The sequence below is a fragment of the Ammodytes marinus genome (assembly GCF_949987685.1).
Source record: "Ammodytes marinus genome assembly, chromosome: 14".
Lineage (NCBI taxonomy): Eukaryota > Metazoa > Chordata > Actinopteri > Uranoscopiformes > Ammodytidae > Ammodytes > Ammodytes marinus.
The window spans coordinates 9,688,848-9,713,680 of record NC_137218.1 but is presented as its reverse complement, the minus strand read 5'-3'; the positions used below and the strand labels follow the sequence as shown (position 1 = coordinate 9,713,680).

At 42.0% G+C, this 24,833-nt stretch overlaps 2 protein-coding genes across 6 annotated transcripts in view; both read left to right on the top strand.

Annotated features, from left to right (window-relative positions):
- Positions 1 to 10,130, top strand: part of fnip1 (folliculin interacting protein 1) — a gene marked incomplete at its 5' end in the record, with an annotated part of 46,195 nt that extends 36,065 nt beyond the window's left edge. For all 4 annotated transcript variants that reach the window (XM_080041024.1, XM_080041026.1, XM_080041025.1 and 1 more), the window contains 8 exons: positions 868 to 1,014; positions 2,504 to 2,673; positions 3,937 to 4,295; positions 4,561 to 5,945; positions 6,353 to 6,518; positions 6,946 to 7,146; positions 7,309 to 7,424; positions 8,169 to 10,130. In XM_080041024.1, the coding sequence (XP_079897150.1) occupies positions 868 to 1,014; positions 2,504 to 2,673; positions 3,937 to 4,295; positions 4,561 to 5,945; positions 6,353 to 6,518; positions 6,946 to 7,146; positions 7,309 to 7,424; positions 8,169 to 8,247 (2,623 nt within the window). In that variant the 3' untranslated portion in view covers positions 8,248 to 10,130. The remainder of the gene's footprint in view (positions 1 to 867; positions 1,015 to 2,503; positions 2,674 to 3,936; positions 4,296 to 4,560; positions 5,946 to 6,352; positions 6,519 to 6,945; positions 7,147 to 7,308; positions 7,425 to 8,168) is intronic.
- Positions 10,131 to 11,505: 1,375 nt separating this feature from the next.
- Positions 11,506 to 24,833, top strand: part of rapgef6 (Rap guanine nucleotide exchange factor (GEF) 6) — a 137,736-nt gene continuing 124,408 nt past the window's right edge. For both annotated transcript variants that reach the window (XM_080040439.1, XM_080040438.1), the window contains exon 1: positions 11,506 to 11,898. In XM_080040439.1, the coding sequence (XP_079896565.1) occupies positions 11,824 to 11,898 (75 nt within the window). In that variant the 5' untranslated portion in view covers positions 11,506 to 11,823. The remainder of the gene's footprint in view (positions 11,899 to 24,833) is intronic.

Genomic DNA, 24,833 nt, shown 5'->3' with positions numbered 1-24,833 from the left:
TCTGTCACCGGGTGTTTATAGGCCAATTATTGTTGTGATCCTACCGCAGAATAATCCTTGTTTACAGCCTGAGATCTCTCCCACAGTTGTCCAGTGGCACTAAATCAAGCTTCGTAAACAGCACAACGGAGTTCATATTCCTTATCAGTGGGACCTGCACAGTCTTGTGACAGTTCACTCAAGGTGAAAGCAGCAGGTTGTTTATTACACTTTACTTTGCGGTTAGCCTGGTTATGGCGTTGTATTAGCTGTGATTTTTGAAGTCTGCAGCTGTTATCTGTTTTAAGTTTAACATTTCTTCAAGAAATAAGTCAAAAAAACATCACCCTTCTTTAAAGAGCTGACGCCATCTTTTTTGGATTATCTGTACAGTTTGGCATTTTCAAACCCATAATGAAGCAGCTGCAGATTCTTCACATTCCTCAGGCTGCAGAGATTCCCCTTATGCCCTGTGTCAAAGCTTGGCCCCAAGCCGAGACATGCTCACCAACACGCCCCACGCACCATGGAAACTCCAGGGCCTTCTCAATGGACAACTGCCCCCAACTCAGCCACATACAGATAGATATACACACCAGCACACTGTACAGAGCAAGAGACGGGGTTTGTGTCTGAGTGTGCGCAAGTTTGTCAAACTGACACGCACGCACACACACTCTCAACCAGGGTCTCCCATGGCCTCAGTGCAGTGCAGACAGCGAAACTCTGTGAACTGAGATCTCTTTTGTTTACTTCGGAGAGACAATAACGTGTCTGTTCTGTCTCTTGTCTGTTTTCGCTCTCCCTCCTTCCCTCTCATTGGCTGTCTCCATTCCCTCTCTCTTTCATCCCCCTCTCTCTCTCTCCTTGGCCGTACCTGGTCTCCAGGATGACCATCTGCGACCTGTACACCATGCCCCGCGTGGCCGAGCCCGTCTGGTTGACCATGATGTCTGGAGCGTCGGAGAAGAACCAACTCTGTGGTCACTTCATGAGGGAGCTGTCCCAGCTGATGGACCAGACCTCCAAGAACCAGTTGAGTGGCAATCAATCAATCAATCAATCAATCAATCAGACTTTATTTATATAGCACTTTTCATACACAGTGAAGGCAATACAAAGTGCTTTACAGAATAAAAAAAGGAAAAAGGACACTACCAATCGTTGAAATATTCTATGGTCTGTCTCTCCCTTTCATACACTGAAAAACACACATACATACACATACACACACACACACACTCCCCCCTTTCACCCTCTTTGCATTTATTTGTCTGCCTCAGAGGGAGCTGTGAATGAGAGGTCCCTGCCAGTCTCTAATTGCTTATTGTTGCAGTTACAAAGCCACGTCAAACCATTGCTAATTGTGCATATAAGAATTGGTAGCAAGGCCTTTATTGAACATAGCACCCACTATTCAGTACAGTTGATTTTTAAACAGCATTCAGTCCAGTGAGCTAGTGAGTTATTACATCGATTTTGATGCCAACGTTTTAAAAGACATGCGTTTTTCTATATTAATCACTGGTTGGTGCATTACAGTTTAAGGACTGTAACTTTATTTTTTTTTTAGATAACCAATTACTCCGAGTTCCCAGATGCGTAAAACAAAGTAGTAAATATTTTACATAAAACTTATTCAGTTGCTGACTTGGCAACATTTTAAATCTGCTGAGGAAATCAAGTGACTCAAATTTATCTCAGGTGACTCAACTTTATCCAAAGAAATTTGAATTTGGGTATTTAACGTAAGAAATCTTAATCCAAATAATGACACTTGAGGAAGATTTCCGGATTATTCTTTTGTTCTTCCTGCACCATACTAAATGTTCCAATGTTGTTCCTGATGTTCTCTTTTAAATGTTTACCAGGAATAAAAAACAACCTCCCCTAGGCAACTATTGATGTTTCTTTATCAGCATTTCTTGTCGGTGAAAGTCATTATTTCCACCAGCGCTGGTTTAGTCGACTACCACGCTAACTGGTCTCAGTGAATCACACTTCTTTCCTGAGGCATCCCTTCAGTATTCCCGTGATGGTTTTGATGACTGCTGCTGTGTTCCAGCACGTTATTGAACTTGACTTACATGACAGTGTTGAGTCATGAGACAGGAAGGGAAGTAGACACTTGTGGTCAGGAGTGAGAAGTGAATGTGTGTGTGTGTGTGTGTGTGTGTGTGTGTGTGTGTGTGTGTGTGTGTGTGTGTGTGTGTGTGTGTGTGTGTGTGTGTGTGTGTGTGTGTGTGTGTGTGTGTGTGTGTGTGTGTGTGTGTGTGTGTGTGTGTGTGTGTGTGTGTGTGTGTGTGTGTGTGTGTGTGTGTGTTGCGAACAATGGATGTTTGTATGTGGTGTCTAGTTTAGCATGGAAAATTGTCAACTTCTTTTCCGTGTTGTGAGATAACATCAGACCTCACCAAACCAAGTCAACAGAAAGGTTATTTTTGGAGTTCAACCAGCTAGGAGGTAGTACCTTTTACATTCTCCTCCACTCTCTGCTGACCAACATGTATGTCTGATTTTCCAGATTCCTCCCTGCGTTATTGACAGCCATCCTGACCAATCATCTGGCCTGGGTGCCCACTGTCATGCCCAATGGCCAGCCTCCAATCAAAATCTTCCTGGAGAAACACTCCTCCAAGAGCGTCGACATGTTGGCAAAGACGCACCCTTACAACCCGCTATGGGCACAGCTAGGTGAGGCAGTCGAACACGCACGCACGCACACATGTAAACGCATACACTTACAGGGAGTTGGGCGTACCTCTGTTTTCTTTTTGCTGGAGTAAAATAAACTAAAACTGGAACGAATCCTAACCTGTCATTGTTGATCCTTAAAGCACAAAGACAAGTTAGGACTAGACCATCTTCTCCATTATGTTTTCAATCGTTATTAGATATGCCTGTGTCAGTGTCATAAGTCTAATGCAATTAAAATCATCTCTGCATAAACATTTAAAAAACAAAGATGTTGTTATACTGATGCCCCAATAAAGATGTGAGCATTTGGTATCAGTTGGATACGTCAGGGCATCAGTGAAAATCCATAAATGCATTTCCGTGAAAAGAAAAAAAATAGTTTGTTGATTGTGTAAATGGTATATTTGTGGACACATACAAAGGACTGAGAACCTATAGGATGCTTACTAGCCCACGCTTTCACCCTTAGTGACATAGGAAACACATAGAAATTGAGATCATGGTGACATCTAGTGTTCATAGCTGAAAACTGCAAGTGGAACATTCATTTGTCACATAAAGAAAATGAAAAAATCGCACAGTGGTAGTGTCAAAAGAGTTTAAAGAACATGTACCGGTAATATTAAAAATAAATATTTGGTTTGTTTGGCTGATCATTGTTTAATGTTTGGGAATGGGTCATGGTTTCTGTCTATCACATGTTAAAGGTGCACTATGCAGTTTCAGGGGATGGGGCTTTGTTTACATGTGTACAGCCTGCAGTTAGTTTACAAAAATGTAATTCTTAGTATTGAATAATCCTATCATCATAAATCAAAAAAAATGTCATTCATTTTTCACAAATTCATTTTGGGACACTTGGAAATGACCAGAATATATTTGTAAACAAAACTATGGGCCCTACTGCTGTGAACAACTGTAACTCTAGTAACAGTAACTCTAAAGGTAGCTTTCTAACTTCAAACAGTGATTCCAGGCATCCAATTTACCTGTGAAGAAAAGTTTGTTTATTGAGTTAGTTATGAGAATATACCTTAGAAAATGTTCATCTCTCTGGCACACCCAAAGTTACATAGTGCATCTTTTTAATATCCAACTTTTGTTTCCACAAGCTATGATAAGAAAAGCTTGGCAAACCACTTCATTTGTGTTAATATACACTCAATGTTAAAGAAAATTATGCATCTTAAGGCCTTTTCATTGACACTTAAGTTTATTTTTCATCTGTGTGTGTGTGTGTGTGTGTGTGTGTGTGTGTAGGCGACTTGTACGGATCTATCGGGTCCCCAGTGCGTCTGGCTAGGACGGTGGTGATTGGGCGCAGACAGGAGCTGGTCCAGAGGCTCCTCTACGTGCTCACATACTTCATCCGCTGCTCGGAGCTGCTAGAGACGCACATGCTGGACAGCGCCGAGGACGAGGCCATAGTCATGCCCGGCTCCCTCATCACCACGTCCATACGCAAGGGAGAGGTGGAGGACTCTGACTATGTCCTGGTGACAGTCCACAAACCCAGCGGGGACTACCTGGCCCACGGCCGGCAGACAGAGGCGGACGAATGCAGCAGCAACTACCCGTCAGACAACAGCCTCCAGAGCAGCACGTACACAGACACAGAGGTTAGTATAAGCATGGAAACATTTCTCTCTCCTGGGAAAAAGGTATCTTTTCCTTTGTCACACTCATTGATGTTTCTGAATTTATTTTCACTGTTACAGGTTTTTTTGCTGGGAGTTTTTTTCTCAGTTGAGCTTAGGGTCTAAGGGCAGAGGGTGTCCGACTGTACCGACTGTACCGACTGTACCGACTGTGAAGCCTACTGAGGCAAATGGCTGTTTGTGATATTGAGCTGTATAAATAAAACTGATTTTGATTTATTTTAAGATGGAGCACGGTGCTGGGGACACGCCCAAAGAGGAAGACGAGGAGGAAGAGGAAGAGGAGGAGGACAGCAGTGAGAGTCAAGGGTCCAGGAGCAGTGTTCTTCAGACAGGACACATGGAGGGAACAGACCTCCTTATAAGGACTTCAGAAGCAGCAGCTGAACCAGGGGAGCTGCGTAAGGAGTCTAGCAGCCCGCCGGCCTCAGAAGCCAGAGTAGAGTCAGTGCTTCGTGTTGGCTCAGCCTCCCCCAGGGACGAGGTCTCTGTGCTGGCTACAGAGACCAAGTTGGACTCCAAACCTGTTGTCCCATCCATACCCACAACCCACGCCTCAAGTCCACCCCCGTCTCCTGTCACCACAGAGAGTATAAACTTTGGAACAGAATGTGGGATGGATGAAGGCGACCAGCCCACCAGAGTGCTGCTTGCACCACAGTCTTTGGGGATCCCTCTAGAAAAGAAGCCGCCGGATAAGAGCCCGTCTGCTTCAGTGGCAGTACCAGTGATGCCGGGGAACGCATCAGCGACGGGGCCCATGGCTTTGACTCTAACAGAAGAGGAGGAGCCAGCCACTAAAGTCACTTTCCTCATCGGAGAATCCATGTCTCCCGATTCGGACACAGAGAGCCGCAGAAGGAAGGTGGAGGAGGTGATGAAGAAGCACAAGAAGCAGCTCAAATGTCCGCTTCACCAGCAAGTGCTGCAGCATCAGCAAGAACGCCATCCATATCAACCGCAGCCACAGAGAGCAGAGTCCAGAGACCCCAGCACACCAGAGGACCAAAGCAAACAGACCAAGGCGCCTCCGGCCCTGCTGAGGGTGTCCAGTAAGATGCCCGCGTGGAGCCCAAACTGTATGGACCATTTTGATGAGTATTTCAGCCCGGAGAACCCTGTGGAGACTAGGACTATAGACGATGTGGCCAAACGAACGGAGGCCAGCACCACGGAGAGCATCCCCAAGGACCTGCTGGACCCTTCGGGGATCCACCGGCCCGGTGACTTGATGGGTCACAGCTTTCAGGGTGGAGCGGGTGGGCGGGGTTTGGGTCTGTGTTTAGGTTCAGGTAGTGGAGAGGTGGGCTCCATCAGGAAAGCAGAGGTGTTGTCGGGGGTCCAGAGGAGGTGCAGGTGTGGCTCTACAGATTCCTCAGACGTGTGCTGCTGCTGTAGGGGCTGTTCTGCTGAGCAGGACAAAGGCCCTCTGTTGTCGCTCCCCGTCCCACAGGAAGGGAGCAGCATCAGCAAAGGCGACCCAAAGGGCAAAGTGCTGCCTCTCAATGACTGGGAGATACCACGCAACGAGAGCTCAGACAGCGCGCTGGGGGACAGCGAGAGCGAGGACACAGAGGACTGGCAGGAGGAAGTGCATGTGCCCTTCCCTGGGTGAGTAGAGACGGCCCAATACATTGACCCACACATGCACCTGACAGTGAGCTGCACTGGTAGCGCTTTGGTTGTAACTTGTAACCAATTCCTTTATTTATTTTAGGATCCCCATTAGTTATTACCTTACTTTCTGTGGCCCACACAAAAGAGAACAAAACAAGACATTCAACATGACATAGATACTTCCAAATTGTTAGAAAACAAATACATTTTAAGAGATGTTTAGTTCTACTGTTGCATTCACATTTCCTTTTTTAACAAACGGTTGAGACATGCGAACATGTTGTACAACTATACATTACAGTCACTACTTAACCAAACATCATAGTACAGGTATTAATGATGGCAGGGATTTAGTTAGAATAACAAAAGTTCATATATCTCATGTCATGTTTGATTTATAGGTCAAAGTTGGTGGAGAACTTCTCAAGGCCGATCATTGCCAATTTCGGCCGGTCTCTGTTTGGAGGTTACTGCCCCACCTACGTACCAGACTTTGTACTGCATGGTTTGCCCAGTGACGACAAGCTACGGCAAAGCCTCATGGCGGAGTTAACCCATGCTGTTCAGGTATAGGACTGAAGTGTTTGGACCATTTCTTTAGGGAGTTATACACTATCATTGTCAGTACAAAATACAGAATTAAAGTATCCCTTGTGATTTATTATATTTCCTGTTTAGAGCCAATAACTAATAAAATGTGAGCTATTTATCATTTAAGTTCCTACTATCCCATTGCAAGTAGACTGTGCTTTTAACGTATATATTTATCATGTTATGGAAAAAGAAATATAAGATAATCAAACTTGATGTTCCATACAGTTAACTCTGGGTTCCACTGTTGGGTTACATTGGATAAAACTCATATATGAAAAAAGTCGAAAAAATAACCAGATATTTATAAAAAACTAACAATGTATGTTAAGAGTTAGCCCGTAATGTGTGGAATCGGTATGTGTTACACTGGTTTTAAAAGGCTGTTCTCTGTCGTCTGTAGCATCCAGTGCTGGATGAGCCCATAGCAGAGGCCGTCTGCATTATAGCAGACACAGACAAGGGGACGGTGCAGGTGGCCAGCAGTCAGAGACGAGCCACCGACGCAAACAAGCTGGGGAAGGAAGTCCTGGTGTCCTGCCTGGTTTCCAGCCTATTACAGTCCACTCACCAGCTCTACAAACTCAACCTCTCACCCAACTTTGTATGTTCACACCTCATGTTTTTACTATGAAATTAATAGGAAAAGGTTTTATAGCTTTTTGTAGTCGAGATGAATTTTTTTACTGATATTGTGTCTGTATGCAATGTTGACCTAAAATATGGCTTACTAACCATGTTTCTGTGTCTCTTCTCTCCTCCTTAGTGTATAATGCACCTTGAGGACCGCCTGCAGGAAATCTACTTCAAGAGTAAGATGCTTGCTGAGTATTTGAAGGGCCAGACGAGAGTTCACGTGAAAGAACTGGGCATGGTCTTAGGGTAAGCAGTTAACATTTTTGTATCAACACAAAGGTGCAGCCAAACGGTTAAAAAATAATGGAAGATTATGATTTTGTTACTTAAAAGTCCCCTGTAAAGTTTTTGACCCCTGGTAACAGTATTCCACTGATCACTAGGTGGCAGTAATGCTCAAAGATAAAGAGTGATACGCAAAGAAAAATAGTGCAAAGTAGGAAATATGAATAAACACAAGTCAGGGTATAAAACTTTTGGAGAATAAATAAATGTTTGCAAATTTGAGGAAAGAAATGTACTCGACATGCAGTGCATTTTGTTGACCAAAACAGAATGTAAACATCACAAGGAAACTCTAGAGGGCACCTTGATTGGAAAACTTCTCACCGTTTATAGAAAGAAAGACAGAATAGGTACATTTAACCTTTCAACTGTTTGATGTGTTCATTATTGGAAGAACTGCAAAAGAAAGTGCAGACATGAGACTAGGCCCACCTTTGATGATCCACATCCCCAGATACCCCTGAGTCTATCCAGTTAGATGCAGCCCAATCGGAGCAGACTGGGCTTTTTGGAAGGCGGGGCTTAAAGACAGATGTTCGAAACCCAAATTACAATAACAATTTTGAACTCTGAAAATAAGCATAATATCAACTTTAATTTAATTCCAAGTGGCATTGAAAAAAAAAAGTCTTATAAATCTATTTTGCCTTGAGCTGTAGGAACCCTGTTATAATATCCCGATCTTTTTCTCTGGTGTCTTTGCAGAATCGAGTCTAGTGACCTTCCACTGTTGGCGGCGGTGGCCAGCACTCACTCCCCCTATGTGGCCCAGATCCTGCTATGAGACTTTAATTTGCACAGTCCAAGGTCCCAAGCGGGTGAGGAAACCAGTCATACCTGGGCGGTGTCACTTTGGGCCCCAAAATGGCCACCCATGCTCCATATGACCCCCCCCAACATGGTTACCCTGCCTGCCTGGGTTAAGTGGGATCTTTGTTCTCAACCTGAGCAGTGCACGTTTTTTTACGGACCACAGCCCACACAGCCAGCGCCTCCCTCCCCTCACCACCACTGCTGCTGAATGTGGTGCAATGCTGACACTGCACCACTGGGGGGAGCCAGAGACCACAGTCTACACACAGACAGAGTTGGGCTCTGCAGGTTAGACTGAGGTATCCAGGAAATGACCTTCTCCTGTGGTTGGAATGTTTGTTTCTTTTAAAACAGGACTCTTTTTATTTTTGGACACAAAAGCCAAAGACTTTTATTATATTAATTGTTTTTTTGTTTTTTTCAGTTAAAAATGACACTTTTAAGATATCTACAGTATAATAACAATGGATTTGTTTTATTTTACTGCTTTTTTTTCTGTACAATCTCAAACCCAGTCGTATAAAGTGATGGACAGGAAACAGATGGACAGTTTTAAACATTAGCTTGTGGTAAATATCATTAAGAACATTATCAATCTCATGCTAATTATGTTTTTTTTTTATCTTCATGTATTTGTTTACAAGTCAAATTTCCCTAAGATATTTTACAACGTTCAATTTTTTCCTGTCTAATTTTAATGCACACCTGACTTTAAAGCCTTTTTTTCTGGCCATGTGGGGGTAATAGATGCTCTCTGTGATTTTTGGTTCTTCAAACATTTGTAATGGCTTAAAGTGGCTTTGACCTTCTTATCATAGGTACAGCACTACCTCAGATGTTCATATGGGCGGTAGATGACACACACATTTACAGTTGCCCCATAGAAAACCCTGAGGAGTACTTTATTAAGCTATTTTAATCGGAAAAATGTCATAACTGTTTGCAGACTGTATGCTGTGTTCTTTGGAAAAAAAAGGGAAGGATGATCGTGACACAGACAAATGGAAGAAAAATCAGTTTAGCTTCAGAATGTGTTTAAACTTAGGAAAAGGAGGGGTCTTTTACTGTGGCAACGCTAAAACACGCATCATCTACATATATTTTAAAACCAAAATGCTGAAATATTTTCACACTTTTATAGCTTCCCTATCTTTGTACGATGTTTACGGTTTCGATGTTTGCTGCAGAGAGAGTAGAGGAACACAGTAGGCCTTATAGTGCATTACAATATCTATCGATTAACACTATCTTCAAACACGTTTCTACGACGGTTATACACTCATAAACAAAAAAACTATGGTCGAACACTTGTTTTTTTTATTTTTTCATTGACAGATAAATGATTCTGGATGTTTCGCCATATAACCAGGGTGCGATTTGCTGAGCGTAAAAAAGGTTTGAGTAGAACATTTCCAAATTTTCACATGTAACTTTGCTCGAGTTTAATAATTCCTAAATTATAAACTGAATTATTCATTATAAACAAAGTGAAAAGTTTGAAGGGGAATTCCTGATTTTTAAACATGTATGTTAATCCATTCAGGACAATTAACTGAAAGTAACTTTCGGAAGTTTCCTAAAATCTAAAGTCAAATCGCACCCTGTATATGACCCAAGTCTTAATGGAAATGTGGCATGAATGCATCGCAGGCTTCTGGAGCGCTCATTTTGCTGGTAAGATATGATATGTACATGCTTGTTACTGTATAGATGATGTTCCGCTGTATCAGCCTACATTTTGTACAACCCAGCCATTATGTTTAAAAGGTATGGATTTCTATCTGCTTTTCCCTCGTTGTATATACATAAATTATTTAGTTGCCCATGGTATGTGTAACGGTTCATGTTGACTGTACATACTCAGTTTATTTCCATGTATTTGTACAGAATATCTTTTAAGAATTATTTTTTTCCCAATTTTATGGGAATGTTGTGCAATAAAGATGCCGATCATAAGAATTTACGTGTGTCTTTTGGAAAGTTTTCTGTCAAAGAATCAAACCATTAACATCTATACAGTGGATCCGATTACATATTCTGGTTTGTACCTGTTCAGATTAACCTTTAAAAAGCAACATTACAAGCGTGTGAAACCACAAGTCTGGCCCTCGAGGTTACTTCACAGCTCCAGTAAGCAGCTGTGGTTTCTTTTTCTTTTCCCTCAAACACCGAATAAATTAGGATTGTATAATAACTGGTCATGGTCTGTGTTAAGGTTTTGCAGGTTATCTCTTGTAATTGTCTCTTCCTCTTATAACATTATTTATTTAAACATTTTTATATGCAAGATAACAGACTGGAAAAGTAGCTGTAAATTATCTGGATTATGTAATTACTTTTTAACCCACCTTTTGAATTTGCCACCCTGAAATTGGCTGCTGCGACTCCACCCACCCACCTCGCGGCACAGGAGGTAAAACGAAACGAGCACACACACAGAGACACACACCGCAGTTATGCAATGAAGGAAGGAGTGTCCCGGCTGAAAGCAAACACACTGCCAGGCAATATGAGTCTCCAGTCAGTGAGAAAATCGCTGCCATTCACGTGAAGAGCTATTTTTAGGAGGCGGACAAATACAGATGGTGGTGAAGTCAGGCGTTTATTCTAAGTTTAGAAGAAACTAGGAGAAGTGCAGTGAAAGCAAGCCATTGTCCAGTGTGTTTTTACAGGTTAAACTGTAACCTGCAATTTAAAAACAAGTCAAAACTTGGTGTGACGTTTACTTTTTTTATTTCATTATTTGAACACGTTAGTGTTTTGAGTGAGCTGTTTCTCTCAACTGTACATCAATAGTCCGATTATTTCGCATGTTGAGCAGCAGTCGTCTATGGAGGCAATCTGACTTCAGATTCAGAAGTCAGAATGGATATGTAAGCGTTCAAAGACCCTTTACAAGCTCGTTCCTTCCAGCTCCAAAACCAATAAAAGCCATTTTATGCCATTAAAGCTACACAATAGACTATAACTGTATGTTGATTCATAGATAAATATGGATTTGTCCATCCATCCATCATATCAATATGACTTTCTATAGTCCTCCTATGTATGTGTCACCTCTATCATCATACATTGCCTTATTTCCGCCAGCATGTGAACGCAGCATCCTCTCGCGGCAGACAGATGTCGTCAACTCTTCGCTCTCAGCTCTTGGGGAGGAGGGATCTAAATCTGAACTCCTGGATCTGACTGTGACGGACGAGAGCTACCGAGCTGGATATTTCCTTCACCGAAGATGTAGAGAAGTCAAGACGACATGTGCCATACATTTAACTTTCTGTCTCACCGTATGGGTATTTACTCTTACCCGCACGAGCACTAGTTAAACCTGAACTTTTTTTCTTTTTTTTTACTCTCTCCTGGGAAGGAGTAGGAGCTCGCGGGTCGCTGTGGTCCGGGGCTAAACTCCATCCATGCTCGGCTAGGACTAGACCCACGGGGATGTGAGTTTGTTCAGCTCTGCTCGACTTGAAAGAGCAACGACGAGAAGTGACCCTAAAGTAAAGGAGTACAAAAAAAAGTCCCGGAGTGGCTTTGAGCCGACGTTATGAAAATGACCGGAGCCATGGAAACTTCTTTCAAACAGGCTTTGAAGAAACCGCCCTCGCTGCGGACAGCAGAGGTAAACAAAACTATTGTCTCCTTAATTAGCATCGCCTTGCTAATGTTAGCCAGAAATAAATCCAACTGTTGCTGCTTCACCTCGCTCTGGGGAAACTATAGGCCTACGCTCAAGCTGTCAGTGGAGTTTGACTAAAATTAGTTAACAGCGAGTTGTTTGTGGGCAAATTATCCTGCTAATTGGGACTTTTCCTTTCAGTCACATGCAAATTGGTACACACACTGTACATGGATACAAGCCTGTCAGCTAGCTTCAGTCCTTCTCAGGTCTCAGGTGTTTAACTGTTGGCTATGGTACAGCAGTTTGGCAGTGACTGTCACTGTGCAAAGCAGAGATGGAAAAAGCCCAGAGCGAAGCACAGTCATACAGGACAAAATGTATTGAGGTTTTTAAAACTTTTTAGTGGTACCCAAACTGGGGTGCAGGGACCATACTGTGTCCTGTGGGTGATATCAGGGGGCCCTTATATAAATGTGTGAGACTTTTAGTCAAGCCATCAAAGTCTACTGTAGCTTTTCTTGGATCAGAAAGCTACAGCTGACACACTTTCAGTGTGGAAAAATGGGTTCAAGCCGATAAATGGTAGCTGTTCGGTCCTTGAACGTGGTTAAGTTGGTATCTTTTGACTGCAATGCATTCTGGGCCTCCAAATTCTGGATCACACTCAAAACAAAACACAAAGTCACACTTTCCCATCAGCTGTGGGCTTATGCCAAAGCCCGGGAGATAGTGTGTGTAAACTTCAGCTTGAATGAAGCTAGGAAAAGTGAATCACTGCTGCCTGCTTTATCATCCTCCTCCTCCTCCTCCCTACAAGAAGCTGTGGAAACACAGCTGGCTTGTCATTGCTTTAGTTACGCACTGTGCCCAGAAATAGCTCACGCCGTATACTCCTTTCCACGTACAGCTGCTGGTAATAGTTTTGAAGTGCAAGCACTTTTCAATACACTTTCAGAGTACAAAAAAACTGTTTTTGAAAAAAACAAAAATACCAGTCAGGCTTCAGCTTTGCACGAGGCATTTGAAAAGGCCCCTCTTTATGGCTGTGATCCTCTGTTTGTTTGTGGCTGCACGTTAGATAGAAAGCCGCTTTCACACCGCCATAGAGGGCTTTTGTGCACGCTGGAACAAACCATAACAGCCCCGCGTTTAGTCCAAAGATGTATGAAACAAGTCATTGCAGTGAAGCAGATCTGTGATTTGCTATATCAACTACATATATCTAGCAATACATTTCTGCTAATTCTCCCAATTTACCTGGAAGAATCACCCCTTTTACCAGGGTGGTTGATACATGGTGGTAGTGGAACTTTCAGCGAGCATCGGGACCATCATACATCCAGACAAAATAGTCAAACCTCTCCTCCGGGATAAATCACAGCCTCAAACAACAGCAACACCAAACAGTTGATGAATAAATCTAAATCCACACAGTGCTTTGCCTTGACGAGAGATGCAAGTTCGGAAATGTAATTCTCCTGGTTAAACATGCCACTTCATGTAGTTTGAGTATATCATAAGTATTGGATTTCATTTGTGGCAACGGGGGGATCATGACTTGGATAAGCATAGCATACAATATTCCTCAATTGATCAAAATTCACAATCAATGTGGTGTCAGTCATCAAGAGAACAATCAATACTTTTGGAGAAAAATAAATACATTATTGTTAAAAAAAAATTAGAGCTGGAACTGTCAATGTAGTAGTTGAATGTAAATAACGTGACACCTTAAATATCAATTATAATTATTTAAAAATGTCTATTATACATTCAGGAAAGAAGTCAAACATAGTAAGGACTTGAGCACAGAATAGGTGTTGTGCTTAATCTGAAGTCTTTCTGGTTGACATTGTCTGCTGATATTTTTGGAAGGTAAAGTTTTAGTTGCTGTAGGTCCGTCTGTCTCCCGTACAGATGTTTGGCTCAGTGGAACATCTCTCTCCTACCGCATATTTTCTGCCTCGTCAACCTTTCCCATGCTGTTGTGTGGGGTTTTCCATTCATCCCTTCTTCGGCCCTCCCTGCCTGCCTGCCTATACTGTACCTTTTCTCTGTGCCATCTAGATGCTCTGGTGTTAACGAACAACACATTTTCCCGGTTGATTTATGGTGGTTTTGGCTTACGCGGCATGGCACAGATTGGACATTTATGGGAAATTCCAACCATCACAAAGCCACAGACAGGCTCTCTCTTGGGAAGGTGCAAGTGAGGGAGAGAAAGAGAAACGCAGAGTTAGAGTGGAGACGGAACATTACAGAGGAGGAGATACAGTCTATCAGTGTGTGTGGTCAACACTGTATTCTTTGAGTGCTACGCAAAGAAACACATTTCTAAATAAGCTGTGTGTGTGTGTGTGTGTGTGTGTGTGTGTGTGTGTGTGTGTGTGTGTGTGTGTGTGTGTGTGTGTGTGTGTGTGTGTGTGTGTGTGTGTGTGTGTGTGTGTGTGTGTGTGTGTGTGTGTGTGTGTGTGTGTGTGTGTGTGTGTGTGTGTGTGTGTGTGTGTGTGTGTGTGTTACCAAAGAGGTTGGTTGACTCAATGCTGAGTCGCTGATGCAGCTCAAAGAATTAAAGGATAATACTGTTGTAATTTATTTATTTATTTTCTCAATATATTTGACCATCTGCACAGAGTCGGCACACAGATGAGCGAGTTGGTAGTTTTCCTCCCTTTGAGGCTTTTGGCTCCCGTTCATTGTATGAAGAACAGCTGCCACACACCTGGGGAAAGCTCAAGACAGTGAAATATCATTTTACTGTGTCTGTCTGTGTCATTCATCTAGTTTTACATTCATGTGCACATTATGCAGCAGTTAAAGAATCAGTCATCTCCAAAAGATCTTACATCAACTTGGCATTATCCATATATCTTCAATTCTTCTGAAGGGGAATTAGAACGCAAAGATTACTTCACAAAAATTAGCATTGTTAAAATTGTTATAGTAGGGCAATATAAGCAATAAAAAAACAGTTTGAAAAGGGTTGTGTAGTACACTTCAAAATGATTTGGCCTAACAAACACTCTACTATGGCAAATCTTTTTTTTAAAGAGGAAATGAGTAAAACCTCCTGTAAGGTTTAGATGTGAAACTGAAGCCTGTTGGTTTGAGGTCTTTTACTCAGGTGTTGCCTTCCTAATATAGGTCACATAAGACTGTGGGAAAACAACTATAGGTGGATGGACCTTTGCATTTGTGTTGTTAATACGGGATAACTTATTTACTTCACTGTTAAAAGCAGCAGTATGGCGTGCCTGCTTCACAAGTAGCTGTGGAACTGAAGACATGAAGTTCCATAAGCATGCACTGCCTGACAAGTGATCTGTATTTTCAAACGCTGGCATCTGATTGGCCATAGATACATTCCAGCACCTTTAGCACATTCTAGCTTTAGCTGCTGGCTGTGCTACCTATGTGTTAAACAAGGATGTCATCTTCATAGTTTAGTTCAGAGTGACTAGTGCTCCTTATTGTTTCAGTAGCTATACAGTATTATATCACGGAGGCTTCAATACAGAAGAGACTCAACTGCAGATTGAAGGCTTTCAACAGTGTGCCAAGGCAGAAATCTGGCTGAATTGGAAGTAAAACATATTCATTTGAACATGCACACTTCTGATGCAAGTCCAACATAAGCACAGTGACAACAGCCTCATACAGGGCATATCAGTACAATATTTACATCCAAATTAACACTACACATAAAACAGTCTCTAATTCTTGAGGTTGCCATTTAAAAAGGGCGGTCCCAACTTTCGGTTCCCTTATCATTTAGTCCAATGTGACTGATATTACCTAGACAATTTACCGAGGGAAATGTAAGCTTTGAGGAAACGTATCTTCATGTCATTTCAACCAAAGTGTTATGGATAGATATTAGATATGGTGTATTCATCCCATATTTTCTGGATGTGTAAATGCTCCATTCAGACAAGCTCTTTCTTAAAATGTGAGCAAACATGCATGTCCACACACAGCCGAGGCCAAAAACCAGTTTGACACCAGCGTCGCTTGAGGCCTCATCTTTGAAATGCAGACTAAGTTCAAGCTCACCATGTCTTATTTAAGGGAGATGCATAATAAATTATACATTGTCGAGTCTGCAAAATGAGTTAGTTGAATATCGGCGGGGGGGGATAGTTATCACAATTCACTTTTATTTCAAGGGAAATTTTGAATAGACCTTCAAGACAAGACATTATTCATAACTCATATCTGGAACTGGGCCATCAAAGTCGCAATTAATCCTTACCAGTGTTTCCCCCAGCGCTTTATAGCTAAGGCGGCCGCCTTAGCAACGCCAGCCCCCCGCCTTGACTACCACCCACCCCCCCCCAAAAAAAAAAAAAAAAAAAAAAAATATATTTTTTTTTTTTTTTTTTTTTTTTTTTTTTTTTTAGTGCTGCACAATTAATGTACTAGCAAGCGCGATGTGTACTTATACATGGTCATAACTGCGCGAAAGGTAAAAAGCATGTGTCTCCAAGCGTTTCTCTATCAGCTGCTCTTTGTCCGCGGCTTTGTGCGCGCGACCGTACTGCACCACGCGACTACAGCATGCACGCGGGAGAGTTAAACCGACATTTAACTGGTGGCGATAATAAACGCGGTGCAGTTCTATGGGGATATTTAGCTGAACAGAAAGAAGTGCTCTGCAAAGCTAGAACAGTTTAAGACTCCACATCACCGTGGCAACACAACCTATCTATCAGCTCAGACAGCGCAGAGAAAAGTTTGATGAATGCATGAGAGTGATGGCCCAGCCAAGTTTCAGTAAGTGTTTACAGAAGTGCCACACTGTTACTGTCTTTGACCTTTGGAGAAATGTATTTAGTCATTTTAAGGGGAAAACACATTGTATTTATTATTTCAACTATTGAGTTATTTTTCATACAGCATGCTAGTGTAGGCCAAGAAGATTTATTTTCTGAATTTTCAATGCTGCTTTATTTTTATGTTTTAAATTTGGAAATACATGTTAGAAAACGACCAATAAACCCTGTATTTAAAAAGAAATCAAGCAAGTAGGCTAAAAACAACCATTAATGAATGATAGGCTATCGCATCACAGTATGCCTATTGTCCATAATAATCGCAACAGCCCCCCATCCAGAAAGGAACTTTAAAGTTGAATTTTCACTTTTATGTGCATACACATGTTGAGTGTATGGTCCATTATTTGTATTTAGTGTGTCTGTATAGTATTGCACCAAAACAGTAGAGGTTTTCTTTAATTGTGCTTTGTACTGCATGTTTGCACATCATTTGTACCTGCACATAGCAAACAAAATTGCACAACTGTAAGGTCAGTGTCTGTTGTATTCAAATTAACAGTTTATTTCTTTACTGCGCATTGGCATCTTTGAGCAAAATACCCCCCAAATTTTCGCCGCGGCGCTTTGCGCCGCGCCTCCAATGACCCAGGGCAGTGACCACCTTGACTAAGCCATTTTCTGGGGGAAACACTGCTTACCTTTTATTTTCAATGAGCTTGGAAACTATATTTTTTCCCTACACTCTCTCGATAGAAAATAATCTAATCTCGGATCAAATCATTAAAGTTATTTGATATCCAGGGTCTCACTGTGCCATTGTGATGCATTCAATAGTATGTTTTGTTTTATCTTGTTTGCTCTTATGTACCTTGGCACTAGTTTAAACAAGATTGACTTGAGCAGGAGTAAAAGTATATTTTAGTGTTTGTTGTGACATGTTTAAAGAGGACCTATTATACTACTTTTCTGGTCTTAATTTCTTGTTTTACACTGCTATAGAGCAACCTGACACGAATCACATCACAAAAAACTATGTAGATTTTCGGGAAGCTCTTTCTCTTATTTTGGCGATCCAGTACGTCCTGTCAACACTTGAGTGTGTGTCAGGGTTCAACATAACTTTTTTTTCCTACTGGCCCGCCGGGCCAGTGGATCCGAGTTTTACTGGCCCCTTGTTTATTTTCACTGGCCCTGCACACACTTTTTTTTCTTCATAATTTAGTGTCAATAATTTTAATACCTGTATTAGAAAAATAACCATATCTAAAGGGAATATCTATACTGTAACAGTATAGATATTCCCTTTAGATTTGGTTATTTTTCTTTTAGTTAATTATATGAAATGTTGATATTGCTCATACACATAATATAAAACCAGGCAAACATATTTAATTAGAAGCCTACAACTGAAAGTATGTTGAAAGAGTGGGCCAGTATTTTAAAGTCCAGTAGTTTGATGATTGTTTTTATTATTGAATTTGGGCAGTTTAATGAATAGTTCACCTGCAGAAGTCATGTTCAAACATAAAAAAAAAAATAAGAGATGAAGGTCTGATCATTCTTTGTGGTGTGGTAGGCTGTTTTTATTACTTTCTCTATATGCATTAGGGATGTGAATGTGTCGACCGAATGACGGGTTTTCCACTTGCGCTCAAGTTGACTTTAAAAATAGAATAGAAATCCGAAAATCAGTGGGTTATGCCGTTTTTTTTAATGGGAGATTTCACCGTGTACGAGTTCACGTCTGGTCGTGAGCGCGCTGCAGGAGTGTCACTTCTCCATGAAGTGTCAGCTTCACATAAGAGTCCGGTGTGGGACCATTTTTTCAAACTATTGATAAAAAACAATGCAGTGCAAAATATGCAGCATAAGTTAAACGCTCGTCTAAGGCTATGACGTTAAATCACCTTAGAAACACACAATGCCTTCGTCCGATCACAGCAGCGTTTCACCGTGTGATCTCGCCAGCGAGTGAGCCGCCGGGCAGATGAACTGTGGTTTGTGGCTAAAATAATAACCGGGGATATTCTCCCCGTTAGCGATTTCAATGGGAAAGACTTCCGCGATCTGATTGAATGTCTCGAGCCTGAAAACACAGTGCCAAACTGCGCGACTATAGGAACTGTACAGTGAGCGGAGTCCCTCCGTTCGTTTCTGTCTACAACCGACACAATCACCGGAGACGCATTCACAGCGTTTAAATAAAGCCTCTCATTTGTATTACCATTGGGGCTTGGATGCAAATACTGCAACATTACGGCGGCAGATAAAGGAAAAGCGCAGTTATCATTTTCTGCACCTCAACCTCTGCTGTGGGAAGAAAGAAAGGGGGCAAAGCAAGTCGATTGATTTGTCGACTCGCAGGCGGACGGTAGGCAGCTCTGCCAACGGAGCGAGAGTGCACCCGCTTGTTGCTCCGCCTGTCAAAACGCCCACGCATCGGTTGTCCACTGGCCTTTCATTAAAAAAATATATTTTATATTAGGTTTATTATATTGAGTCTTAAATAAACACTGCTTTCATTCCGACTCTCAACGCGCATTTCAATTAACCATGATGTAGACTGAGTCACTGGCCCGGGCGGGCCAGTGACTCAGTCACTGGCCAATCAACTTGCCCTGCATATGATTTTACTGGCCCCGGGCCATCGGGCTATACGTTATGTCGAACCCTGGTGTGTGCTTCGGCAATCTCCGCTCCCTCCGCCTGTGCATCGGCCATCTCTGCTACCCCCCCCCCCCCCCCCCCCCTCTTGCAAACCCCACTCCGTTGTGATTGGTTACCTTCCTTCCGGAACACTTTCAGTGGCGGGAAGCGCGAGCATGGACCTATAAGGGCGCGAGGCAGACGCGAACAGGGAAGTGACAGCATTACCATACATGGAAACATCCGCGTGGTCACGTCACGAATTATTATGCGACGTCACGAATTATGAAAGGGTAGACCGCTTTGAAGACGTGACTTCTCGACTGGCTAGAATAGTGTTTAGTGCTCTGCACAGACACCCCAGACGGTCAGCAGGGAATACGTCGAAATGCATGTAAGTCATTATTTGATAATTTAGTATGGTTAAGCATGACTATGAATCATCATAACAACGTTTATAGGTCATAAAAGTCAAAAAGCATCATAGGTCCTCTTTAAGAATTTTTAGGGTTATGTTCCTTAGGCTGGATTTTTTTTTACCCTGCAGAGAAATTTGTTCAGGACGATAAACTAGAAGTTCAGCATGCTGGAGGTGTCTCATTAAAAGTTTATGTATGGTCTGGTTAGAATGTATGCTTAAGTCAAAACTCATTTCTCAGCATTTGGTTGGTGTTATTCTCAAGTTGTGGGTTTGCCTGCTGTTATATTTGAAACTGACGTGGTGACACACTGATCATTGATTTGGCTAGACTGCACTACTTTGAGATGAGTATATACACCATACGATCAATGCACTTTGAGTATTTAAATACTTTCATAAACCATGTCATAGTCACATCATGATTTGTAAGTGTCAAGCATGTTTAAACTGAAAATAGCACTGCCCTTGAGAAAAACAACAACATGCAGAAGGGCTTGTGAGAATTTGAAATATGGAAGTAAAGTTTGAGTATGGCAGCTCATAAGACACAAGACACGTATAGTAGCATAACTGAGGGACTTCATAGATTTGGCATCGCATTTCAATAACACAATTGACGATTACCAAAAAATCGAGACAGAAAATGATTTATTTTTGCTTTATGAATTAGCCTGCCTTGACAAAACATTCCGCCTACATAACCCGCAATATATTATGCTAGCACTGGCTTAGCATCGTCAAGCAGAGATGAGGGGCAGCTTACAGTCGTTTGATTAGGCTCACTTCATTCTAACTCCAACTTTGTTTTCATTGTCAAGCTTGGAGTCTTCAACCCCAACCAACACTGACTCAAGATGCTAGCAAGATGCTAATTTAGAAAATATGTTTTATGGGCTTTGAAGTTGTCTGTGAGTTTTTGTCCAAGGCAGCAACCCATGAGTTGACCCTACCTTAACATATAGTTGTCATATTCATCACTTTGGACTGCCAACATTGGCGGATGTATTTGTGGCCATGTTTGCTGCTGTGTCGTAAGAAAGGCGATGTTAATGACCCAAAGAAGGAGAAGATTTTCCCCAGATTAGTTTCAGTAAATCCAACATGACATAAATGCAGCAACACACACACACACACACACACACACACACACACACACACACACACACACACACACACACACACGGAACAACATCAACATACCTCAATGTGCCAATACACTGCAGAGTTGAGTTAAGAGTCCGAAATTAAAAACGATACAGAGGAGTCAGTGTGTGAAAAAAAATTTGAGAGGGGGAACCCGGTGGAAGACGGTGTGTGTCTGTGTGTGTGTGTTTTGTGTTTTATATGGTAAGATAAACACAGCCTTCCCCTGACCCCAGGGCAATGAAAGCTTTCCTTGTGGAGCCAATAAAAGCCTCTCATAACCTAGCTGAAGGGCCTGTGGACTGGAGTGCAGAGACACGCTCACAAACTGTAGTGATTCAAGTCGTGTGAGCAAGTTCTATGGTGCGTGTGACTGTGTGGCAATATTGTTGGGTTTCATAGAGCGGTGATACCAATGCCCCATCATATATTCATCTGCCACCAGGACCACCTATTGAAGTTAAAACTCATAACATGGCGTAACATTGAAAAGAAAGAGGACTTTTTTTGTTTGCGATTTAAAACAGCCAATCATTGTGTGACTCACTTCGCCTGTTCAATGATGCAATGTGCATGCAAGAGAGCTGTGGTCGTTCAAGTTCATTTTGGCCAGGCATGCCATCAATACAAAAAATATATTATACTGCATGATGCAACGACAGGAATTATCAATAGCGCACATTTCTGTTGAACTCTCGACCTCATGAAAACATGGCAATGATCTAAATGTTGTAGAATAGAGATTTGACTTTATTTTTGTTAAGTACAACTTTATTTTTACTACTACTACCACACTGTTTACTTAACCTATTTTAATGATGAGCTGATGAGTCAGTAAAGCAGAGGCTCCTGTAACCAACGCCTGTATATTTTTAATAGCTTGGCTTTTTCAAACCTGTTTGGAAGTCCCTCATTCACACAGCGGGCCACAACAACAGCAGGCTTTGTCCCGCTGGGTATTGTTTGAACTTAAACAGGTCAGCTTTCCCTGTGGTATACCGCCAGCCTACCAGCATAGCAGCCCAGGGTTCCTAGTGTGCACACGTTTGCCTGCGAGTGTGTGTGTGTGTATGTGAAGTGTAGCTACATTCCTTGCATGGCAGCAGGCGTGAACGGGCAGATATCGTCAGCTCTGACCTGTTGAGTTAAAGTTTGCGGGGGAATGCAGACAGAGGCGGCAGGTGGCCTGTCCTAGCACCTTTTTATTCAACCAATGACAGGGTTTATTTGACATGTTTAACGTCAGCTGATCATTTGCTTTCCTCTAAAGGCTAGCTGTCAAATAGCGAAGGCTAATGAGATTGTGTACAAATTGTGTTTTCGGTATCTGTTAATGGCAATATATGGTCAGTCAGTGGATCTGTATTTTCTTCGGGGTCACTGATGCTCATTTCACCAGTATCATGTCAATATAAAATGATACGGACATGATTTTTTTTGTTATAATTTTATCGCCTCGCCCTTTACCAGAATATATCAGAAATCCTTTTGTCTTGACTATTTTCTGCTTTGGTTCTTACTCCCTCTGAGCAGAAGTCGTCAATCAGTGGCCTGTATAACCACCTGTTGCGTACTCTTATTAAAGCAGTTTTAGGACCTTGCAAAACTGGTCAGGAATGTATGTCAATATTCAAGAAAGCAGCATAGACTTCCAGCTGTGTGTGTGTTATTGTGAGAATGTGCTGAACTGATTGCCCTTCGCGTGCTTGAACAATTAATCAGTCAAGAAAAGATCTCAATAGTTTCGGAGCATAAATGATATAAATTACAGAATGGATGTCATTGTCATGGTTAAAATATTATATCACCAGTTAAGACTTCACATACACTCTTGAAACATACTTGTTTAAGAACATATGGCTGCCAGCAATGTGAAAATGAGTATGTAAATATTTGCCAATTAGTTATTGTTACACCGGTGTCATGATTTGTGAAATATGCTGCCTTTGCCATCAGCAGACAGTCTTGATTTGATTGAAAAAATCGTCTTTAAAAACTTCTTAAAAAGCCATATTTAGTTCACAAGATTCTTTATCCTTGCATTGGGCCTCTTATTAATTTATGGACTAATACAATCCGAATACTTATTTAACATGTTCAGCCTTCGGAATTGACCTTTGGCTCAGTCCCCGCTAAGCCCCGCCCCCGAATGCAAATGAACCAATAGCGTTTAACTACTAACGACCCAGGATCCAGACTCGGACATTCTCAGCATCTATCTCCATAGAGAACCATTGGAGCCTGCGACACTTTTGTTGTTTTCTTGGCTTTATTAATTGTTAAAGACGCAAAAATGGCCAAACGATGTGCCTGGGCCACATGCAACAGCGATACGTGATTACGCCAGCTGCTCTCATTCACGTCGTTACCCCCGCGGATTTTAAAGTCAACATTGCAGCTGCTGTCAGTGCCCGCAGATATTTCAGACTGGAGGAAATTTAACAAGTTGGATTATATTTTAAAAAGGGAAAGAATGAATAGCAAGAGAAATGCCTGCGCCAGCCTTGGACGGTTTACAACAGCGAAAAGGACCAACAATGTACGAGCGTTTCAAACGGGCAGGTAGCCTACATGAACGGAAGGATGCTAGCTAGCTCTGCTGTCAGTCACACTGGATGATAACTATCAGCTTGCTTCTTTCTACAACCAGGGAGTCAGATTGGTGAGTCAGAAACTATTTTGGGGTTTATTTAATAATCAGTTGATGAATTTATGCCGAGTGCAAGCCATGATGCTTTTTATATTCAATTGAGCAGTTGTGTTTTCATTGTTGCTGATGGACAAACATAGTTGGAGCTGTGCAATAATCAAGGATAAAGAGATGGTTTAATTCTGATGCTGGACATAGCCTGTATGCTACTGGTACTTTATCTATTAAGATTTAGTTTATGGAGGTGCCTTCAGTTAGATTTCCTACAGAACATTGAGTGCTGTCTTTTATTTTGAAAGCTAAACAGAAGAAGCCGAGTAGTGTAAATCGGCGAAGGTTTGACTTGTTCCCCTGCGTACTTCCCGGCCCTTGATGTGAGAGACGAGTCCGTTAAGTTGATGGATGAGATGTTTTATCATTTAGAGAAAACTACAGTACGCACAAAACAGAACCTGCAGTCACTGTCGTGTCATTTCAAATACGTCTGGTCTGTGTGTGTATGTGCGAGAGAGAGCTGCCATATTGTAAACAAGCAGTCAGCTGCGACAACTTGTCCGAGTTAGCAACAGTAACTAAGGAGGGCGGGGCTTAGCCAAAGGTCAATTAGGGAAAAATGTATTAACATGTCCATTATTATCTTCAGAAAATCAGCTGTTATTGTTTAAATGGAGACAAACATTGTAAACCTGGGGGAATACAAGTGATAGCTTCTCTAATCAAGAGAAAGTTAAGACTCGTTGTGTTGTATTCTGGCCAATGGATACATTACTCCTTAGGCCAGCTTAACTGAAACAAATGATTTGGAATATCGTATATTAAATACTTCTTTGTTCTTTGTCCAATCTATCTGTTTAAGCGACTATTTATTCTGTTAAAGCACTGAGCCATTCTCCCCGTGCTTCTCCCAGATACCACTGGTCAGTTTGCATCAGTCACCATTACGGCTCAACTATCGCTGTAAACAACAATGTTACAAAAATGCCAAAACAAAACTGTTTATTTACGCGTGGCTTCTTGTTCTTGCATTTGTTTGACCTTCAGGATTTTAAATACTTTTGTTTGTTGCCACAGCAATATAACATGTTGCCTATGTGGTGGGGAGGATTCAGTAGAGTGCACAAGCAAAGTTAAAGCGTGTCCATCCTGCCTTGTAAATCCCTCAGAGACTGTGCTGTAGCTAGTCAACAGCGGTCCCAGCATTCCTTGCGGTAGCCAAGCAGCGCTGATACACTGGGGAACTCTAGTACCTTCAAGAAGAACTGATGATGTGCTTTCCTTTTTTAAACCAGTAAGCCTGCCT